We start from the raw sequence: 21,160 nt of genomic DNA, 5'->3' as shown, positions 1-21,160 counted from the left end.
GAAAAATTATGTTCAGGGCATCAGTGTTGCCAGTTTTTGTTGTTATAAAATAAATAAACTTTTTTGGATAAATGTTGAAAACGTTATTATTCTGCTATGTTATCGACCTAATATAATTCCTATGTTTTATATTACGATGTCTTATTTTTATAGTTTGCGAAAGTTTATTGTTTCGTAAATAACAACTCGCACGTGCGCTAGCCATGTGCAAACAAATTCTACGACCTTTTATTCAGTTATGGAATATTTCAACAATTTACTTCTATTGTTAAGATAATTTCAAGTCCGTGGAATACAAGAAAGCTGTTTAACTTTTAACCACCTCAAAACCGGACCAAATTAACGTCACAAAAATACCACCTGGGACAATCCGACCTATCTCTTGCTTGTATGCATTTAAAAAAAAAAGTTAAAAACTTGAATGAATCGGCTGTTGACCTTTCCTCTGTCAAATGCGGAAATTGGTTAAATACTACAATAGTTTTTTACTTAATATTGTTATTTATAACATCCCACCAAACCGAGCTGTGAATAATTGTGATAAACAACCAAAAACAAAAGTGCCGTGACTCCTACATTAGTGATAATAAGTGTAATTTTAAGACGACGCTTGGGCGTTACTCCTTTTTAACTGTAAAAATAGCTGGAAATGGATCTAAAAGAAGAATACCATGATCCTGATTACCCGGAGGCTCCTGTGTGCGTCAAGGAGGAGCCCCAGGCTGTCTCAGACGAGGAGAAAGTCGAGAAAATCAAAGATATTATCAGGCGGGAATTTTTGAATGAACTTGAGATTAGAGAAAATGAAGTAATGCTTATAGATCAAAGGTTTGTTGTGTTTTCTTAGTTTATTTATGTGCTTAACGACATAATTTTGAGGTTAATTAAACACTCACTTTTTAACACATAACGTATTTTTTGGAAAAACCATGTGGTGTTTTGTGAATCTGGTTTTTTCCCCCCGAACTTCAATGTGTCATTCATGTTATTATTAGTAGTTGGTTTTTTAAATATTTACCAATACAGTAAATAGGTATTTAGCCAAGTAAAGAATATATTCTATGAAGTTTTACACTTTAAAATCTTAAAACTGGTATTAACCTGAATCACACACAATACAGGTTTCAAACTATATTGAATACAGTCTATGTGGCCTGTACTTACCTTTATTCTTTACCACCGGTTTCCTGCGATTTCAGAAATGTCCCATGTGAACTTCAGATACCTGGATAAAATATATATAGCCTATGTTACTCGAGGATATTGTATCTTCCCAACAGTGAAATAATTTTTCAAATCGGTTCAGTAGTTGTGGAGTCTTTAAACTTGAAACAAACAAAATAAATCTGCTCCCTGTAAGATATTAAGTTTATTTCTACGTTAATCTTGTCCAAGTGCAGAGTAGAAATGTCTTCTTGTACGGAAAAGGCATGAGCTTCAATATCATAAAAATACTTAAATCAGAATCAATTTCAGAATTTTGACCATATTTACCCTGAACTCACAAAATTTTTCTGTCACCATGTATGTCGTGCTTCTAAGTAGAAACCTTGGAAACTTGTGTTGCTTATAGACGGTTGATTTTTTAATGTTAGAGACATATGTTAATGGACTAATAGTTTGAAATACAGGCAATTTTTTAACCAATTTCCCAAAAAAATAGTATACATTTATAAGGAAGGAGTAGGTAATTTGACTGCATATAATGTACTTATACCTTTATCCACATGTGAAAAGTGCTTCCCACAAAAAGCGAAAGACACAGAAAGCAAATATGTCTTTACATTTTTTTAAGAAACATCACACTATTTACATGGTTTCAAAACCTTGGTCTCATGGAAAAGAACACACAAAACTCCATGGACACTCTTTTTTAAATGGAAGCTGGTCTAACATATTCTCCACTCATATTCCAGGATGACAACATCCCGCCGTCTCCTGCACCGTCTCCGGTATGCGTTGGTGAACAGCTACTACAAGGATCAGAAGCTGTTACTCACCAATGGACAGATACAGGACGAGATCGCTGCACAGCCTGAGCCTAGGGCTAGGAATGAGGTGATTATCGCTTATTTATTCGCAATTTATTTTATATGGTAGAAGATCTTCATGGAACTGGAAAGGTGTGCTGGACTCTTACTCTACCAGCAAAAAATCTTGCCACCAAGTACCTTTTGACCAAGGCACTCCTATAATGGAACCACAGAAATCTATTTTTAAATATACATATTATGAAAGTGTGGAAAATAAACTTAAAAAATATTACTTTCGATTTGTGTTTTTAACCCATGTCTGGGAAAGCACATAAAGCCGGTGTCCCTGAATGCTACTATGTAGCAGTTGTTACAAGTTCACGTCATAGGCCGGCAGGGCTTTTTCAGTGATTAAACCTACAGCTCCCTCAATACGAAGAAGAAAAGGTGGTTTAGACTAAATTATGGCAATAATGGCATCCAGACGATTAAACCATGTGCATCATCTACACACAAGTATGGCTAACCAGCTTATAATTTTTCCACCAGGTATCAACAATCCTCCGTGAGGGCCAGCGGCGGCTTCACCCCTCAGTGCGCAAACTCCTCGGCAAGCAGACAGTAGACTTGGACGAGATCTTCAGGACCAGAGGACCCAGGAATAAGACCAGGAAGGATTACTCTGTGAGTACCAGGGTTGATATACTTCGTCGTGGTGGCCTAGTGGGTAAAGAGCAGTATGAGTGAGTGGGTTCAACTCCAGGTCAGGCGAGTACAAATGCAACTTTTCTAAGTTTGTATGTACTTTCTAGGTATATCTTGGACACCAATGACTGTGTTTCGGATGGCAAGTTAAACTGTAGTCTGACACCAGTCTAACCAAGGGGTATTGGGTGGCCCGGGTAACTGGGTTGAGGAGGTCATATAGGCAGTCGCTTCTTGTAAAGCACTGGTACTCAGCTGAATCCGGTTGGACTGGAAGCCAACCCCAACATAGCTGGGAAAAGGCTCAGAGGATGATGATGATGATGATGATGATGATAATAATAATACACGAATTTTCTTCTATTTTTCTCCCAGGCCATGCTCCAAAAACGCAACTACACCATCTCAGCAGACACGACAAAGACCCTCAGACCTGACCGGAAGCCGGATGAGATGGAACTCGAAGAAGCTTGCAGCAGCCGGCCTAAGAAGGTGCCTCGACATCTGGAGCCGAGGGTTCAGAATGTGGTGACGTTAGACGAGGTGACGAGGAATAAGATGAAGTATCGATATAGGATTGTTATTGGTAAGTGCTAGTTTGGTTATTGGGTTTAAGTTTTGGTTGGGTATAAGTTAAAGTGAATCTTTAAAGGAGTTTTTTACACTAATACATATTAGAGAAATAAACTATTGTTGTAAATGGTTGTTCAATTTATTAAATAATTGGTGTTATTGTTTTAACAATATTTTCAGATGAATTTAATTAAACTATGCATTTTTTTTTTATAAAATATCATGTATATATTATGTCTTTAGTTAAATACTTAACCAATTCGAATAAAGTAGTTGTTAGGGACATTGTGTAAGTTATATTGTTGTCAAGTTTAAACAAAATCTGTTCAGCTGTTTGGACGTAAAGAAGTATCAAAGTTACCTACACATATACTCAAAAGCCCTTATAATATTAGTGTTAAAGTGTGATTTACCGCAATAAATGCCGTTTATATCACAAACCTAAAAAAACATACATACTTACATAATAAAAATTAATATTTTTCAGGTAACACATCAAAATACGCGCCGGCAGCGTCTCGCGCGGACCGGTCTACCCACAAGTGGTTGCTATACATCCGCGGCCCCCCGGCGGCGCCCGACCTGTCCGCCATCGTCACCGCCGTGCGCGTGCGCCTGCATCACTCGTATGCGCCGCATCATACTGTGCATATACAGTGAGTATTGGTAATATAAAAGGAAAAAAAAACGAAAAAAAACTCGGAAAGATCTCGAAATAATCGAAATAAAAACTCGATAACATGGACTTCATGAAAATCTCAAAAAATACTAAAATACTTGTAAACATCTGTAGTATGACTTTAAAACTTAATTACATGTTTATTAGCCATTTATTTGTATTTTCGCCATAAATTACATTATCTAATGATTGTGTAAGGAAATAAGAACGCATCCAATTATTGTTTTGTAGTTAGCGTCTATTATTTTAGTGTGAACTTTGATAAAAATTAATAAATGATTTGATTTGATAAATCAATAAATGATTTGATATATTTTAATTTGCTTTATGCTTTCTTTTACCTTTTACTGACCCTTTTTTAAAATGATCTTATTGTATTATCTTCTCAAGTTCTACGTTATTTTATTCTCTCCAATATACCATCATTATATCAACATACTGTATCAAGTTTTAAACGGTTTATTTATACACTCTTAACCAAATTCCAGCAAACCCCCTTACCACGTGTCTCGTCGCGGCTGGGGCGAGTTCCCCGCTAAAGTGGAGCTCCACTTCGCGTTACCCGAGCGCAACAGGCCGGCCGCCGTAGAGCATACCATCAAGCTGGATAGGAACTATACTGGCTTGCAGACTTTGGGTAAGTCGGAAATAGAGGAAAATTCGGAAAAATTGGGAAATGTCGAAAAGTACAGAAAAATTACTGTATTGTGGCAATTAATAAAAAAAATGTAGAGAAAGCTGGGGAATAAACCCCCCTTATCATACTTGCCCTTATCATGCTTATCATACTAGCTATTTGCCCCAGTATTATAAAAATAAAAGATTTTAATTCTGACAGCATCCTTGGCCCCAGATAAAAAGACATATTCAGGACTCCACCTATTTCCGTCGCAAATTTCATCACAATCGGGTTGGCCGATTATCTGTAGTAAAGCGAAACGAAAGATACTGTTTACCCAATATTTCAACACAAAGTAACATTAAATTAAACCATTTTTCAGGTGCCGAAACAATAATAGATGTCTGGCTCTACAGTACACAAGAAATGTTACAATACGAGTTCAAAGAAACCAACCAACCAGAAATCACAAACTTACAAACAAACCCACAAACAGTTGAAGAACAGAAGGAAACGGAAATAGTACCAGAGACAATAGAAAATAATGAACCACATACAGATAATTGGATGGAATTCTTCTCCAAAGGTCCTACTGAAGTAGATGTCGATGAAATGATCATAAAACCTATTAAAAAAGAACCGGATGAACAGAAATCTGAGATTATTAATAATGCTGATAATATCACAGAAAATGTACAAGAATGTACACAGGAAGTTAGCATTAAGACTGAAAAAGATTGGGATAAAACGGACACAGATCTGCCGAATGAAATTTTGAACCAACCGGCTTCACCTAAGAAAAGAATTATGAAGTATATTGATCCTACCACAGGCAAAATTTATTACCTAGAAATGGATAGAGCTTTAGACTTAAGTAAAGTTCAAGAAATTGTCATTAATAATACAAAAACGGCTAAAATAAGTCCTGTTAAGTCAAATGGTATAAAAACAGTCAAGAAAAAAAAAGGTGTGTCTTTACTAAAACCAGAAGTTAAAAATATGTTGAAAAATGAAAGTGTGAAGACTCATAATTTTGCCCATATTGAGAATGATCATTGTTACCTGGCAACACCGAGGAAGTATGACAGTGTTGCCAGCGTGGAGGTGAAGAAAGAAAAGAGTTTGTTTAATACCCTGTGTGATAATGTTGCCAGATTAAATACTGTGAGATGTGGTGTAAATTATTTAATTAAGAAGATACCGTTGATTACCGATCAGGCGAGGGATCCGGATTTTGTGAAACATTTTCCGTTTGTTGTTGAGACGGAAGAAAAGTACTGGAAACTGGATTTTGCTAAGAGAAGAAATATTGAAGTAAGTAGTTTGATTTTTATTCTAATTTTTTCCAGTGGTTTTATTTTACCCGCTCATGGAAGGAAATTCTTCCCGCACCGGGATAAAAAGTACCTAATGTTTTTCTGATGTATAAGTTATATTTTTGTTTCATCAAAATCCAATCAGCGGTTTACGCGTGAACAAACATATGAACATACATAAAAATATAATTTATAGAAACTAAAGTGTGCCAAAAGTATTTTTGTCTACAGAAAATCTTGTACAAATAGTTTTAAATTATTTATATTTTTAAACACATATTCCTTTACATAACAAATCGAAACTAATTTACCAAAAACTTTAATTTCAGTGGTCCCGAGCAAAACTAATAAACAGAATACTAACAGACCATCTACCCACATCAGAACCAATATGGCGGACAAAACAGATTCTAACATACTGCAGACTTCACGGCTACTTCCCAATCAGAACAGACACCATGAATATAAAGTCAGAACCCGAAGAATGGTCATCATACACCGACCTTGATGCTATTAGAAATATGGAAACCAGTATCAAAGAATCTTACTCCAATCCGTCTGATATCAACACATTATCTGTCTTTGACAGTTCTGAGTATTCAGACCACAATGACAGTGTGTCAGACCAGATTTCTGACGATGAGGAAGTGGATGTGGTGTCTACAGGGGTCAGAAAGAGGATGCAGACGGATGATGGGGTGGATGTGGGAGTTCTGACTCCCCTGCCGGTGGAAGATGAGGATGATAGGATGCGGTTTCTGTATGTTGAGAGGAAATGTGCTGATATTGGGATCGAGTTGCGGAATGAGGATGTTGGTAATGGATATTCTTATAGGTGAGTTAATTAATCTTTATTTTTTCTAGTAGTTTGTATGTAATTATTTTCGTGGATAGACAAAGCCACGCTTGATCGATAAATACCCAGTAATTTGATACTCCTTGGTAGGACTGGTTATCAGAATTTCTGGCTTCTGACTATGTGTAACGACTGCCAAAGATGTTCAAAAGATAGCAGTGATCCACTAATTCTGTATCCATTAATTGTCATCATCATCTCCCGAGCCTATTCCCAACTATGTTGGGGTCGGCTTCCAATCTAACCAGATGTAGCTGAGTACCAGTGTGCCACAAGGAGCGACTGCCTATCTGACCTCCTCAACCCAGTTACCCGGGCAACCCAATACCCGTTGGTTAGACTGGTGTTCTAAATACCTATATCTGTGTTTATTCTTCCAGTGCTGCTCATGCAGTGATGGTATCAGCAATGCGTAGCTTCGCGGAGGAGCTGGTTCGTGGCGCATTAGCTGAGCGACTGCGGGAAGGTGGCCACCTATCTGTGTGGGCTGGGTAAGAATATATTCACTTGTTCATTTACTGTCTCTTTTTATAATAAAGAAGCTACTAAATTGATAGTTGCATTTTAATACTTAAGCACTGTCAGCTTAGGAATTTTTATATCAAAATGAGGTACAATGGTAAACGCGTTGTTTTATGGTGTCAATTTTGGAATGTTCGAAACTTTTTGTATGTTTAAAATATTTTGTAAATTATCGCTTTTTGCCCCATTTTCAGGGCTACAGAAAAAATGCTAACTACCCAAATTTTTTCCCCGCAGTTCGTCAGTTTCCCCAGTGGCGGTGTCCGCTTTGCACGTGCGGGGCGCGTGCTGCGGCCGTGCCCGCGTGCTCACCGCGGCGGGCTGCGGCGCTGCACCCACGCACATACACAATATATAACTGACACATTATGTATCATGTGTTTTATTTCTTATACCTGCGAGAATCATCCTCCGAGCCTTTTTCCCAACTATGTTGAGGTCGGCTTCCAATCTAACCGGATGTCCTTCCCCCTCGGACTCTGGCCAGTACAGACGTGTTGGAAGAAATCCTTTCGCAGTTTTATTTCTTAAACTAGCTGTTGCCCGCAACTTCGTCTGCGTGGGCAAGTTTCATACAAACTTTCATCCCCTATTTTATCCCCTTGGGGGTAGAATTGATCAAAATCCTTTCTTAGCGGATGCCTACGTCATAACATCTACCTGCATGCCAAATTTCAGCCCGATCCGTCCAGTGGTTTCAGCTGTGCGCTGATAGATCACTATGTCAGTCAGTCACCTTTGAGTTTTATATATTTAGATAATACAAAAATAAAATCATTTAAATTCGTCGAAGTACTAGGAGTGCATAGCTTCGAGGACACTTATCGACGGCAGAGCGAGACCAGTCTGCGTGCGAAAAAGACGGCCATATTTTGTGAGTTCATCTAACACCTGACGCTCCTCCCACTCGGTCAAGGACACACCCCTCACGCACACAGCCACAAAACCAACGCTTGATCGGACTGCGTGTTCGCAAGCTCTGTCCGCCGCTGCGGTCCTGGTACCATAGAGGCTATTAATCGACAAATTCAAGATGTCAGTGCAGCGCTCACCGCCTTCCACGCAACTTATCAAATTGCAATCTCCGAATCCTATTATACATTACAACTCTGACTCAGCAATTAACGAAGATTCAACTTCTCAGCATGGAAATTATTTTAATGCAACGCTTTAAGCGTAATTTTGGAGATATCACGCCACCCTCTTCTCCATCTTCTCCATTTACTAACTCCGAGATTAGAGATTTATTTGACGACTTTCAAGCACAACAAGATAAAAAGTTCGAACAACTAAACGAAACATTGAAAACTATAACCAACCAAAATCAAGATATCCAAAAATCTGTTGATGCACTTTCCTCACAACACAATGATTTATTGCTGAAAATTAAAAACCTAGAACTAGAAAACAAGGATTATATAGAAATAGATTAACATTGATAGAAAATCAGCTAGACCAGCAAGAAAGAAATATACGTTCAACAACTGTTCAAATTCGAAACATACCTAAACGAGAAGGCGAAAATAAGAACTTACTCACCGATATTCTCTTTAATATTGGTTCAACATTGGAACTGGAAGCACCAATCTTAGAATCGGAGATAAGAGATGTATACCGCGCATAGTCTGAAACCTTAGTTGTTGACTTTGTAACAACAAAACGTAAGGATTCTCTAATCTCCGCCCTCAAATCCTACACTAAGCTCAAAAGAGAAAAGAAAGAACCCCAGCTTAACTTATCATTCTTTACGAAGGAAAATGGTGGGTTTTAGTTAGTGAGTCTGACACTTTTTCAGAAGTCATTTGATGATTTAATACCAAAAAAAAGGGTAAGTATTGGGTGGTGAGAGGCTCCGTCGGTTAGACAGACAACAGGCCCGTGTCTACACGCGTTGTTCCACGCGTTCCTCAAAGAAAGTCATCAAACCCCAATAGGTAGTATTTGAAATAAAACAACTTTAATTAACATCAAAAATACTAGATTTTAATCTATATTTAAAAATTCACCATTTTTATTAAATAGCACATCGGATAAGTCATTAAAATAATAAAAATATACACCATTTGATAGGTACCTACTTAACTAAAGATAAACAAAATTAATATCTCTTATTAGGTATTTAAAAATAAAATTCGAGTTATGATCAAACTGCCGGGGCTGTGGGATTGTTCGAAAGAGATACCGCGGCCCTGGTACATAAAAGGCCTACGACGGAACACGACGGTTTTTAGTCAGTAAGAGTCTGACACTCCCTCTCCGCTGCTAACCCACAGCGGGAGGGGTCATTTGATGATTTTTGACATCGTTAAAAAAAAGGTTATGTTCAGATCTAAAAACATTAATTACAATAACTTAATCAATTGAAAAATTTTTTAAGCAGTAATTTAGTAGGTATGTATGAGTGTAAAATGTCCTATATAGATTGTTTACCCTTAGTTAAGTACCTAACAAATTGATATAGTAAATAAGTATGAAAAAGCAACATATAATACAAACAAAATTATTGATAAATCAGTAGGAAACCTACATATGGGAAAATCTAATAATCGAATAATATCAATATTGATAAATAGTGCCAAAGTTCAAAAAAAACAATCTGTATAGAAAAATAAATAAAACATAATTATGTCTATTTTATCTGAAGCACTGGGCTCAGGGCTAATTAGAAAAAGTATTTTAATTGTAGGTAGCCCATTACTAAAGAGGTATTTATGGTTCTTTTTATCTAGATATGCCTACCCGTTCACACTAGACGCAGATAATTAATAATAACAATTTTTTTTCGGTTACATTTCCTTTAAAATCTGTCCAGCCATTTCGGCAATAAAGCTCAAAAACTGTCATACATATTTGCCATTAAAGAGTTTTTATATACATACATAATGTATTTTTAATAAATAACAAAAAATGCATAATTTATAATATAATCTTAAATCTAGACACAATTAGTAACCCTGTTTGGGCACATAAAAACTTATAATTAGTTAAAACACTACCTATAATATTATAGAAGAGGTAACTTGGACTATTTTTAATTTTAAATTTAATTTTTTACACATACTTGTATATGTATAAATTCTAAAAATAACTTTTAAAGTCACGGTTACACCGCATAAATTTAATTTGAGAGCATAAAAAATACGAAACACATTTTAACATCGCCAAAATTTTGAATAATTTTTAATTTTACCAAAATTCTTCCAACAGAAATTCTTAAAACTAAAAAACTTAAAATTAAATGTCAAAAAAATATTGCTCGCCAGTGTACTATTACAAAATATGGCACATAGCTTAAAAATAACACTAGAAGTAACCTATAGTTACATATATGTAATAGTTTATTCATCATCATCTCCCGAGCCTTATCCCAACCATGTTGGGGTCGGCTTCCAGTCTAACCGGATGCAGCTGAGTACCAGTGCTTTACAAGGAGCGACTGCCTATCTGACCTCCTCAACCCAGTTATCCAGGCCACCCCTGGATAAGACTGGCTTCTGACTACCCGTAACGACTGCCAAAGATGTTCAAATGAGTCGGGACCTAAATTTCAAAGTGCCCTAGAAAACACAGTCACATTGTTTGACACCAATTTGTTTTCAATTCCCGCTCTATTCCGTTGCTATCTTTCATATTAGTCATACTGTAAAACCACGAAAACATATTAGTCACAAATCGGACTTCCCGTTTTCAATATAATATGGCAAACAAAAGGTTATCAGCCTTGACATTGATTAAGATAAAATTAATTTGTGCGTGTTTGAGACTCACATATTTTATATTATTAACTTACTAAGCTAGATATTAAATTCTTTAACAAAAATCAGCTTAGTAACTCAAGTTGTTAATTTAAAACCCAAATTCTAAATCTGTACTTAGATTTTTCAATTTACCTCATTATCATAAGCCAGTCATTTCAAAAGTTGGGTTTGGCTTCCAGACTGCCTATCTGACCTCCTTAACCCACTAGATTATTCTGTCACTAATAGCAAAAATAATACAAAAACAAAATTATGATAGGAATAACATTTTATCGATTAATTATTTAAGGCGGTTTGAAGTTCGCCGGGTCAAATTCAAGTAGATTAGACTTTTATCCCGGACTGATGCAATATTGCACACTTACTTATTTAACGAGGTAATCAAACTTAGTACCCGCAGACTAAACAGTCGGCCGACAGTTGCCCGATAGATGGCAAAAATTTTAAAAGAAAATCTTGATTCCAATCAAAGTTTTCAGTCGGTCTGATACCGGCTAAATACCTGATCTTTGTAATGTGCGTACTACTATTCATCTTCATACTGAGCCCGAACAAACTTTCGGCCGACTAAAAGTTTGCAGTGTGCGATGTATTCTGAAACTTACATCTTAAATATTATATGTACTTACCTAACATTAATTGCAGTAAAAAATTAGAAAAATATTGTCAAAGTTTTAAAATAAAAATGCCATATTGGTACCGGCCCTAGAGAGGTATCTTGTACCTATGTAGTTTATACCTATCTTATATAATGGAAGAATGGGACTTATTTCAGAAAGTTTTTGGCTAATAAATGCTTTTGTGTGAAGTAATTAGTAAGTATCAAAAATAATATTTTTTTACTACAAAGTCTTGTTTTAATTCGTTGCTATTTTAATAAAAAGTAATGTTTATAAAACACCTGTATGTTTGTAGAAAAATATTCAATAAAGAGCTATGTTGAAATACACCCGTATTAAAAAATGGTTTTCTTTTTCAATAAAGCAGCTTTTACGGATTTTATCGCGGTTATATTAATATTATTTAAATGTAGTCTGCCCGTGACCGTGGATACTGTAAAGGATCCGAAACGTCGGGATTAACTTATATTAATATAGGTACCTAATCGCGATAAAATCCGTAAAATTGTTTAAATGTTTAAAATTCACATAAGTGTCAGAAATCAACAAATGGTTTTCTGTAAATTATTCTTACATTATGCAAAGATTATTTATATAAAAATCGTTGAAATTCACTGTTTAAGTAAACAACAAGTACAATGCTGATCATTATTACCACAAATCTCTGGATAATCTAAATCATCATGCAAAACATCTCTTAAACTATGCAATATCAACTCAAACTCCATTTCTTTCCAACCAACTTGCTGTCCGTAGTCTATGGCAAAATTAACCAAAGCTATCTTAGCAGGAAAATACATCGGAGGCCTCATAATCTTACCTTCAATTTCAGCAGTATTATCTTCAGTAAAAACTTCAGACAACAAAGATTTGGCAAAAGATTCAACACTGTCCGATTTCTCTTTGCATTTTTTCAAACCGTCCGCACTAACATAGACACCAGCGTGTTTACCTAACTCTATTAAGTCTTTCCCAGGATCGGGGTGCTTGAGGATCCAGTTAATCTTTTCTCTTTTTCCATTCTCTTCTTTATCAGTGTTCGGTTCTCCTGTAGTTGAAGTTGGCAGCATCGGTGCATCTTCCCCTGTATTTTGTGTACTTGAAACCGGTATATTAGGATCGGCAGGCATTTCAACGTCTTGAGTGTTCCCAACATTTGATGTTCCTGGTTGCTGTTGGTCACCTGTGTCTGTTTCTATAGGCCCATAGGCCTCGATCATCTTGCCTAATGTATTCTTATTCTGAAGCACATTTTTGCACAGAATTTTGACAAACTCCACCAGAAGTCTGATGTTGTATACAGTTTTTGTATGTTCCGATTCCAAATTTATGATACATGCTCGGTCTTCAGGGGTCAATTTTGGAAAAGCTAGGTTCGCAGCTTTAGAGTTGTTTTCTACTTGCATTGCTAGGAGCTTAGCTATTTCTTCATTGTTAGTGTTCATTGGTATTTGTTGTAGTGTAGTGTCAGGCATAAGACTTTGTATTATTTCGTTCATTTTAACTTCAAATGGGGTTTTTTGTGGCACTGTGGTACTTTGGTTAACCGTACTTGAAGGAGTACTGGTGGAGGATGAGGAGAATTCAGTAGTCATGTTAGAGGTTTCAGCTGGCTGTGAGGAGATTTCTGTGGTCATGTTAGAGGTTTCAGGTGGCTGTGGAGAGATTTCTGTGGTCATGTTAGAGGTTTCAGGTGGCTGTGGAGAGATTTCTGTGGTCATGTTAAAGCTTTCCGCTGGCTGTGGGGAGATATTTTCTTCTCCATCAACAATATCCTCACTTACCGGTTCTTCTTCACTGCAAGCCGTAGGTTCGGTAATGATTGCATAGTCGGATGATCTTGATTTTTTCCTCTTTTTTTCTGAGCTTGGTTTGAGCAGCTTTATCCGAACTTTCAGTGATTCCTTTCGTTCTACATGTGGTTGTTCTGTAAAAATAGAAGAATAATATAACATTTTAGTATATTACTTAAAAAATGTGTGATTCAATTACTTTCTATACTTATATGGTAGACTGCACATCAGTGGTAACTGTCATGCCCCTTAACTCAATACTGATAAGTACGATTTTCCTATAAAACTGTTACCACTGACCTGAAGTTGACTGTACATACATATAGGTATACAGAAACTAATTCTAATATCCAAATAAAAAATAACAAGAATTTTTCAAATCAGATCAGTAGTTCCTAAGATTAGCATTGAATCAAACAAATAATGTCTTCAGTTTTATAATATTAATAAAGATTTTATAATTGTTGTAAATTATTTCATTCTTTCCTCTATATTTTTATGTATGTATATGTACTTACCTTCAGATTCCCTTTCCTTTCGTTTCCTATCGTTATCTTGGTTGTTAGTCTGTTTACAACCTGACTCTCTTTTAACGTAAGCAGAACAATACTCGTATGTGTCTGAAATAAACAGAATTCATTATTTTCAGTTGTTATTGTACACCTAGCTTAGCTGTTCATGGTATAGTCCTTTCCATCCTAAGGTTGTCTGGAAGAGATCGCTCTTAGCGATAAGAGCACCTATTATGTTTACTTTAATTTAGTTCTTAGATAAAAATTAAAATTGAGGTGCATAAAAAGAGATTTCTATTTAGATTATATATAGCTGTTTCCCTGCGGTGACACTCTTGTCTCAGAGGAATTTCTTCCAGTACCAGGAAAAGTACAGTAGTAGTAGTAATTATATATTATATACAGAGAGAGATAGAGCATCCCATCTAGCTATGAGAGTGAAGGAATAGTGAGTGCACTTGTGTCTGAGTATGAAGTAGTCTCCTTATTGAAAACAGTAGGTACCTGGTGAAATATAGTGGAGTATACTTTTAGAAAATTAATAAGGTGTCAAATGTCTTTAGGCAAACAAAGAAAGAAATTTCAAAATAAGAAATCAAATTACAAACTTTCTGCTTTTATATCTCCAATATAGAAGTCCCAGTCTTTATCAGCTGGCTCCATGTTCCTCACTCTGAGTTCCGTGCAAGTCTTGTCTTCACTAGGATACACTATTGAAACTCTATTGCCATGCATTTTCAATTGAACCCATGACTTTGGTACACAAACATGTCTGTTTTTTCTTCCATTTGGCGTCTTTTGGCATTCAACCACAATATGTGTGGCTTCAATAGGCTGCGGCATCTTAAAATCGAATAAAGACACTTATTTTTAATCAAAAATATGTATTATGCAAATTTTGTACATGTCTCAAGTCTCAGCAAGTTGTTAGCAATTTGAGTGGCGAATTTGACAATCCTAAATAGATTTTGACAACTTGCCAAGGTCATGTATTACTTTTTGTCTATGGACGGGGGAAACCTTGACCATAGATCGGAGCAAAATAATGTTGCCATATTACGTGATACATTACGATATACTACAAATAAAAGCATAGATTTGTTTGTATTTATTTGTTAGCTAGCCTAATGGTTAAACACAACTATATTTTTAAATAAATGGAGGAAATAAAACGAACAAAAGTTACCGGATATCGTAGTATTCGAGCAAATAATAATGCGCAAACCTATCACTGACGTTGTATTGTCTATCGCCATTTGTGAAAATAGAATACATTAATTCAAAGTCTAACCTTGAATTTGGTAAGGCAATGATGTTCCGCAATAATATTGCTCAGTAATAATCATTATTTCTATGTTAATCATAGAAATATCCCTGTTTATTCCGTCCCATCGCGCTATGAGAGTGAATTAATGGTGACTGAACCTCTGTCTGCGCAAATATTGTGAACTATAATATGTCCTGCGCAGCTGGATGAACTCATAATATGAGAACAGCTTCAATATCATCATCATCATCCTACTAAATAGTAACAGTAAGTACCTAAATTGCCACAAACTCGACAAATCATTGAATTATCTGAAGTCTAGGTTATATTCGCACTTCGGATGTTTAAAAGGAAGCGCTATTCCGCCATTTATATAACCTTAAGCATACAGCATCATTAAAATTGACAAGCATTACAATCTTTCAATAGCTCAGTATTATATCTTCACACAAATTCATTAAAAATAACTTCGATCCACCTTACGTATAGGATAGGCGTGGTTCAGGATTAGACACAAAGTCACAACCTTCATAGGTCATTTGGTCTACAATGTTTTCTACATGAAAGCACTGCTAATATTTGCATTAATTGAATATAATGAACTATCTAAAATACATTTCCTATACCTATTTAGTTAATTTCTCTAGAAATTCTTTCAAAAATATATTTATCATCATAAAGGGATGCATTGATCGCACGTTCGGTAACTGCGCATAAAATTCAAGTAAGTTTCGCCATTTGTTTTCGTTCAAAAGCTCGAAACCCTAATATATACAAAGATTTTTGTCTATTTTCCTAACCAGTATAGATTTTCCAAAAAAAAATATACCCTAGTCGCTAGGATTCTACAATAATAGGCTCGATAAACAATAGAAGCAAGAGGTTCAGTGACCCTAACCAATTAATTACTGAAACTAATGACCTACACAATAAAAATGATTTCAATATTATATAACCTTAAACATATAAATGAAAATAAAAGGTACTCACATTGCCACAATCAAGAACTAAGTCTATTTTTCACAGGAATAAAAATGGATCGATCACTTGGAAACGACTTTTCGCGCCGAATGATGTACTCAAAATGATGTTTTGATTCCGATCCACCCAATTTGTTTGCTGCCGATGTTATATATTTGTCTCTAGGTACAATAACATATATAATATGTCTAGTACATAAGCACATAATATAGGGATATCTACTTCCCGACGTTTTTAAGAAAACTGACCTCGAAAATGTTGCAGTTACATATTACAAGAGGTCAGTGATATGGTGATGCGAATTCTTCGACGTAAAAATTCCAGTTTTTTTTTTATTTTGCTGTCTGTTCGTCTACAGACCTACATTATGTTATTATAGGTATACTATGGGAACACTTACGTAAGATATGTGAGTCACAATTAGAATATTTTGACGTGAAAAGGGTCTAACAGTGTATGGTTTGTCTGGAGTTGAATCATCAATAGTATTTTGAACCGGTTTTTTTGCGTTGTAACTTAACCCTTCCCGAGGTCAAAATTCTGTTGAATGAACCAACATAATCCTTACGAAATAATGCAACTTTAGGTATTAATATTTTCTATAAGTACCTATTTTTTACCTACGCTTTTGCGATAAATGGCTGTATCAATTATTTATATTCATTTATTTATTTTACAACGTATTTTTTACATTTTTAAACATTGTATACCAAAAAATGTAAGTAAATAGGTGTCCTCAGATGTCGGACACATTGTCTTAGGTAGCGGTGGTTAGGGCCCCCGAGACAGAAACCTCTTCACAATACGCGCCGTATCTAGTAGTACCTTCTGTGTTCTGGGGCCCGATTCTCCTAAGTTAATAATGTCAAAATTTAATAAAAATTGAATCGCAATATGGTCGCAATAGCAGTTTTAACCATATCGGGCATTCTGCTACTCTAATATCTTCTAATGACATTCGATTGGTTTGCGATTGGTCTGCTATTTTGGTGATGTTGGCCTTTACTACCTATACGGTAGTTTGCTCTACAATCATATTGCAATCGTTAACCATTTGCAGACAAAATGATTCATTATTGAATCACAGGAACTGATAAAACGTTTATTTAAAGGAAAAAAATAGCGGAATGCCACATACGCTTCAATCGTAATCGAGTCGTGATTGGATCACAGTCGAATGTGAATCGTAGGTCGCTTAAGTAAAATCAGGAGAATCGGGCCCCTGTATTCTGGATCAATTTATTATTATAATATTAGTAGGCGCCTATCGAAATTTGAATAAGTAGCTGTAATGGGTAAGATGACTATTTATCCTTGACCTAACGATGTCAATTACAATTTATGTAGCTGGCCAAACCCAAGCCCATTGTCGGCCTTTCTTAATATGCTAGTTTTTGTCTACTGTTTTCCTTGTTGGGGACAGGAAGTTGACGTTGCTTATTAAATATGGCGCGGTGCGGGACTAAAGTCAAAATTATATCTCAAGTATGCAATCCAATAGATACATATATAGATTATTTATTTATTTCAATCAGGCAACAAAGGCCCATAGAAAATACTATAGGTACATAAATATTATAACATTAAATCATATAGGTACTATAGATGTAGATTATTGATACCCACGTTAAGAAGAAGGTTCCTTCCTTTTTTGTCAGAGCCTCCAAGGAGATTTAAGGTGGGTAAGGAAGGCTGACGCCTGACCAAAAGTCTGATGATGATCACTGAAAAATACGTATCCAGCTAAACATGTATCTTACGTCCAAGGCTAAAGCCATGGATAGTCATGGTAAACTTTAACAAAGTTGTCTCAACATGTTGCTGAGTTGCTGCGTTTTGCAGATTAAATAATAATAGGAAAAGTATTGAATTTTCTTTTCAACAACATTTTTCCATGTTACCCATCAAGAACGTTGCTAAAGAAATGTTTACAATGAATACGAAACTTTACAAGTTAAAGTTCTAATAATTTACTTCGCAATAGAAGCCTACAGAACCAATTTCATCATCAACGTCATCTCTGCCATAGGACGTCCACTGCCGAACATAGGCCTCCCCCTTAGATCTCCACAGATACCTGTTGGAAGCGACCTGCATCCAGCGTCTTCCGGCAATTTATTTGCAACAAAATTTAAATACTGTCTAGACGCATTTGTACCTAGACTTTTATTTTCGGACTGCTATAGTCAACCATCTTTGTTTTTTATGTGTTTAGCCTTGGCAATGATCTACGCTTAACCTTTTTTTTGTAGATTAGTCAAGTTGAATGACCCGAGCTGCATAGTGCATGCTTATGCGACTGTGCACGAATATAATAAAAACTTGCAGCAGTCTGGCCTTGTATTTTTATTTCCCTCTAGTTTGTTACGTAATTTCACTCATTTTTTGAGGGAATTGCTATACCTACGTATCGGGGTAAGATGTAGGTATATGACACTAGCAAAATGCGTAAATATACCTAGTCTCCTTATGATAAAAAGCTTTTTCAAAGTCCAGAACATTAAATGGTTGCCAACTTTACTTCTTTGTAATATTAGTAGAAAGTATAGACCAAAGTCATTTTTTTTAATCATATAGCCTATAAATGCTGTTTTGAAACGTCAATCTAGTTGCACAAATAAACAAAATCTCAATAAGGTAGCCTGTATAGTTAATTTAGTTAAATCAGAATAGGCTACAAAATAGTACTTAAGTATAAACTCGTAGACTTCTAGAATATCTGCTCTTCACAAAATACGCATATACCAAAGTGCCTTTAAGTACTATTTAGTAGATAAATAATCTAGTACTTCTGAAGGTGTCCTTAGTTTGCCCTAGGCCCTTGATAGAGCTCCTTACGTCACGCCCTGTTGAAATTATGGTGCTATTTCAAACTGCTTAGATCTAGCAACACAGCGGTGTATTTTAGGATCGATAAATATAAGAAACTGCGCATGCAAAAAAAATTGTTACCTTATTTTAAATTGTAATACACAATTTGTTATTTTTCACACCATGTTATTAATTCAAAAGTTTGAAAGTGTGTATGTTTGTTACTCTCAGGAAACTTGGCTTAAGATAATGCTATTAATATACCTACACACAAATTAGCATTAGAATATACCTAGGCACTTATTATCGGGTGCGAGAAGCACTTACCTCGAGTACTCTATTAAAGCCAAGTGTAACAGATACCTATTATAATAAAAATAGGAATGACAGTGTATGGAAAATAATGTAGTACCCTAAGTAAGCAGGTAAAATTGGATTTATTGAAGGACGCGAGTGAAACTGCTAGAGGCGTTTTTTATCAAAATAAACGCGATTATCATAAATATTGAATCTTTTAGTCTAGGTGGGAAATCCACAATGTTACGAAAACATATTCGTTTTCCATTTATTGAGTTGAATGATTTATGAACTGAAAGCTTTATATTATTCACACTACATAATACATAATGTATTAACTTATTTATATTTTATGGATTTCGGAAAAATTATGTTGAGGAAAATTGGGTGTTTTCTAAATTTTGTGTTCGTGTGTTGCCATTCAAAAAAATTGACTGAAAAGTACGGAATTTCTGGACAAATTGTTTTCAAAACCTTTTGGGACATTCGGATAATAACCTGTCTGACTTTTTTTCTCCTTTTATTCCCTATTTTCATCTTCTTTTTGTTGATGACAAATGTTTCGTTTGACGTTCCTAGGTCAGCGCCATCTAGTCATCAACTAGGAAAAGAATAAATAAAACCTTCATTTTGGCGGGAATTCTTTATTAGTGTCTGGTTAATTCTAATTTGGGCGGGAATGGTTTATTAGGCTGAATAATTTCATTTTAAGAACTTGCGAGTGTTCTAGCACAATAATTAAAGTCCAGACTAATTTACAATATGTACCTATCTTCTATCTTCTTCTATCTTCTATATCTTCTATATATATAAAAATGAATTGCTGTTCGTTAGTCTCGCTAAGGTGATCTTCACACTGCCCCGCATCACGCTGCATCTTGCGTGTCGACGCACCTACGCGCGTTCTTGCGGGAGTGCAGATCTGCATCATCGTGCGGGTTTTTCACGCACTCACGCGCGTAGGTGCGTTTTGTGAATTCACGCACAGCGGCTCTCATTGAGTTCCATTTTCAAATATACGCGTCACGCCCATTCAAAATCACGCGCGTCACTGCGGGATCAGTGTGCCATACCTTGCGTTTCGCCCCGCACCTACGCGCGGGGGTGCGTGTTTCTCCGCATGTATGTGCGTGATCCGCATGAACGCGCGTGGATGCATTGTCAGTGTGGTGGACTATGCGTGTTTTCCATACAAACGGAGATATTTACAAGCAACGGAAAAAAACGCATCCACGCACTACGCTGCATCATGCGGGGCAGTGTGATAATCGCCTAAAACTCGAGAACGGCTGGGCCGATTGAGCTGATTTTAGTTTTAAAATGTTTGTTGTAGTCCAGGGCCCCGATTCTCCTAAGTTAATAATGTCAAAATCTAATAGAAATCGAATCGCAATATGATCGTAATAGCAGTTTTAACCATATCGGGCATTCTGCTACTAATAAAAGACCAATCGTATTCGATTGACATTTGATTGGTGTGCGATTGGTCTGCTATTTTGATGATTTTAGTCTATACGGTAGTTTGCTGTACAATCATTTTGCAATCGTAAATCATTTGCAGACAAAATGATTCATTTTTGAATGACAGAAAAGGATAAAAACGTTTATTTCAAAGAAAAAATAGCGGAATGCCACATACGCTTCAATAGTAATCGAGTCGGGATTGGATCTCAGTCGAATCGAGTCGAACGTCAATCGAAGGTCGCTTAAGTAAAATTAGGAGAATCGGGCCCCAGGGTAGGTCTAAACGGTGAGCAAATAAGGAAAAAAAAATTGCGAGTAAGATTCCCGGGACGGGAGTGATTAGACAAAAACCAACTTACGGACACTTACGGAATGCCGCAGAACCACAAAAGTAAAGTACTAGGATAGCATAAT

The 21,160-nt window shown here is 36.0% G+C and overlaps 2 protein-coding genes across 2 annotated transcripts; one reads left to right on the top strand and one right to left on the bottom strand.

Annotated features, from left to right (window-relative positions):
* Nucleotides 1-181: 181 nt before the first annotated feature.
* On the top strand, nucleotides 182-7,613 carry LOC110376198 (uncharacterized). Its single transcript, XM_049845080.2, has 10 exons — nucleotides 182-828; nucleotides 1,917-2,058; nucleotides 2,523-2,657; nucleotides 3,054-3,264; nucleotides 3,739-3,907; nucleotides 4,419-4,567; nucleotides 4,932-5,863; nucleotides 6,195-6,700; nucleotides 7,102-7,212; nucleotides 7,481-7,613. Exons 1-10 carry the CDS (start codon nucleotides 650-652, stop codon nucleotides 7,599-7,601), a joined length of 2,655 nt encoding a protein of 884 aa, XP_049701037.2. The 5' UTR covers nucleotides 182-649; the 3' UTR covers nucleotides 7,602-7,613.
* A 1,586-nt stretch (nucleotides 7,614-9,199) lies between these two features.
* LOC110376195 (uncharacterized) lies at nucleotides 9,200-16,450 on the bottom strand. Its single transcript, XM_021334596.3, has 4 exons — nucleotides 16,184-16,450; nucleotides 14,535-14,769; nucleotides 13,933-14,034; nucleotides 9,200-13,548 (listed from the first exon to the last, which is right to left on the bottom strand). Exons 2-4 carry the CDS (start codon nucleotides 14,767-14,769, stop codon nucleotides 12,233-12,235), a joined length of 1,653 nt encoding a protein of 550 aa, XP_021190271.3. The 5' UTR covers nucleotides 16,184-16,450; the 3' UTR covers nucleotides 9,200-12,232.
* Between the last annotated feature and the right edge of the window lie 4,710 nt (nucleotides 16,451-21,160).

This window comes from Helicoverpa armigera, chromosome 27, assembly GCF_030705265.1.
Source record: "Helicoverpa armigera isolate CAAS_96S chromosome 27, ASM3070526v1, whole genome shotgun sequence".
Classification (NCBI taxonomy): domain Eukaryota; kingdom Metazoa; phylum Arthropoda; class Insecta; order Lepidoptera; family Noctuidae; genus Helicoverpa; species Helicoverpa armigera.
Note: the sequence above shows the minus strand (reverse complement) of the source record. Positions and strands in the feature narration are given on the sequence as shown.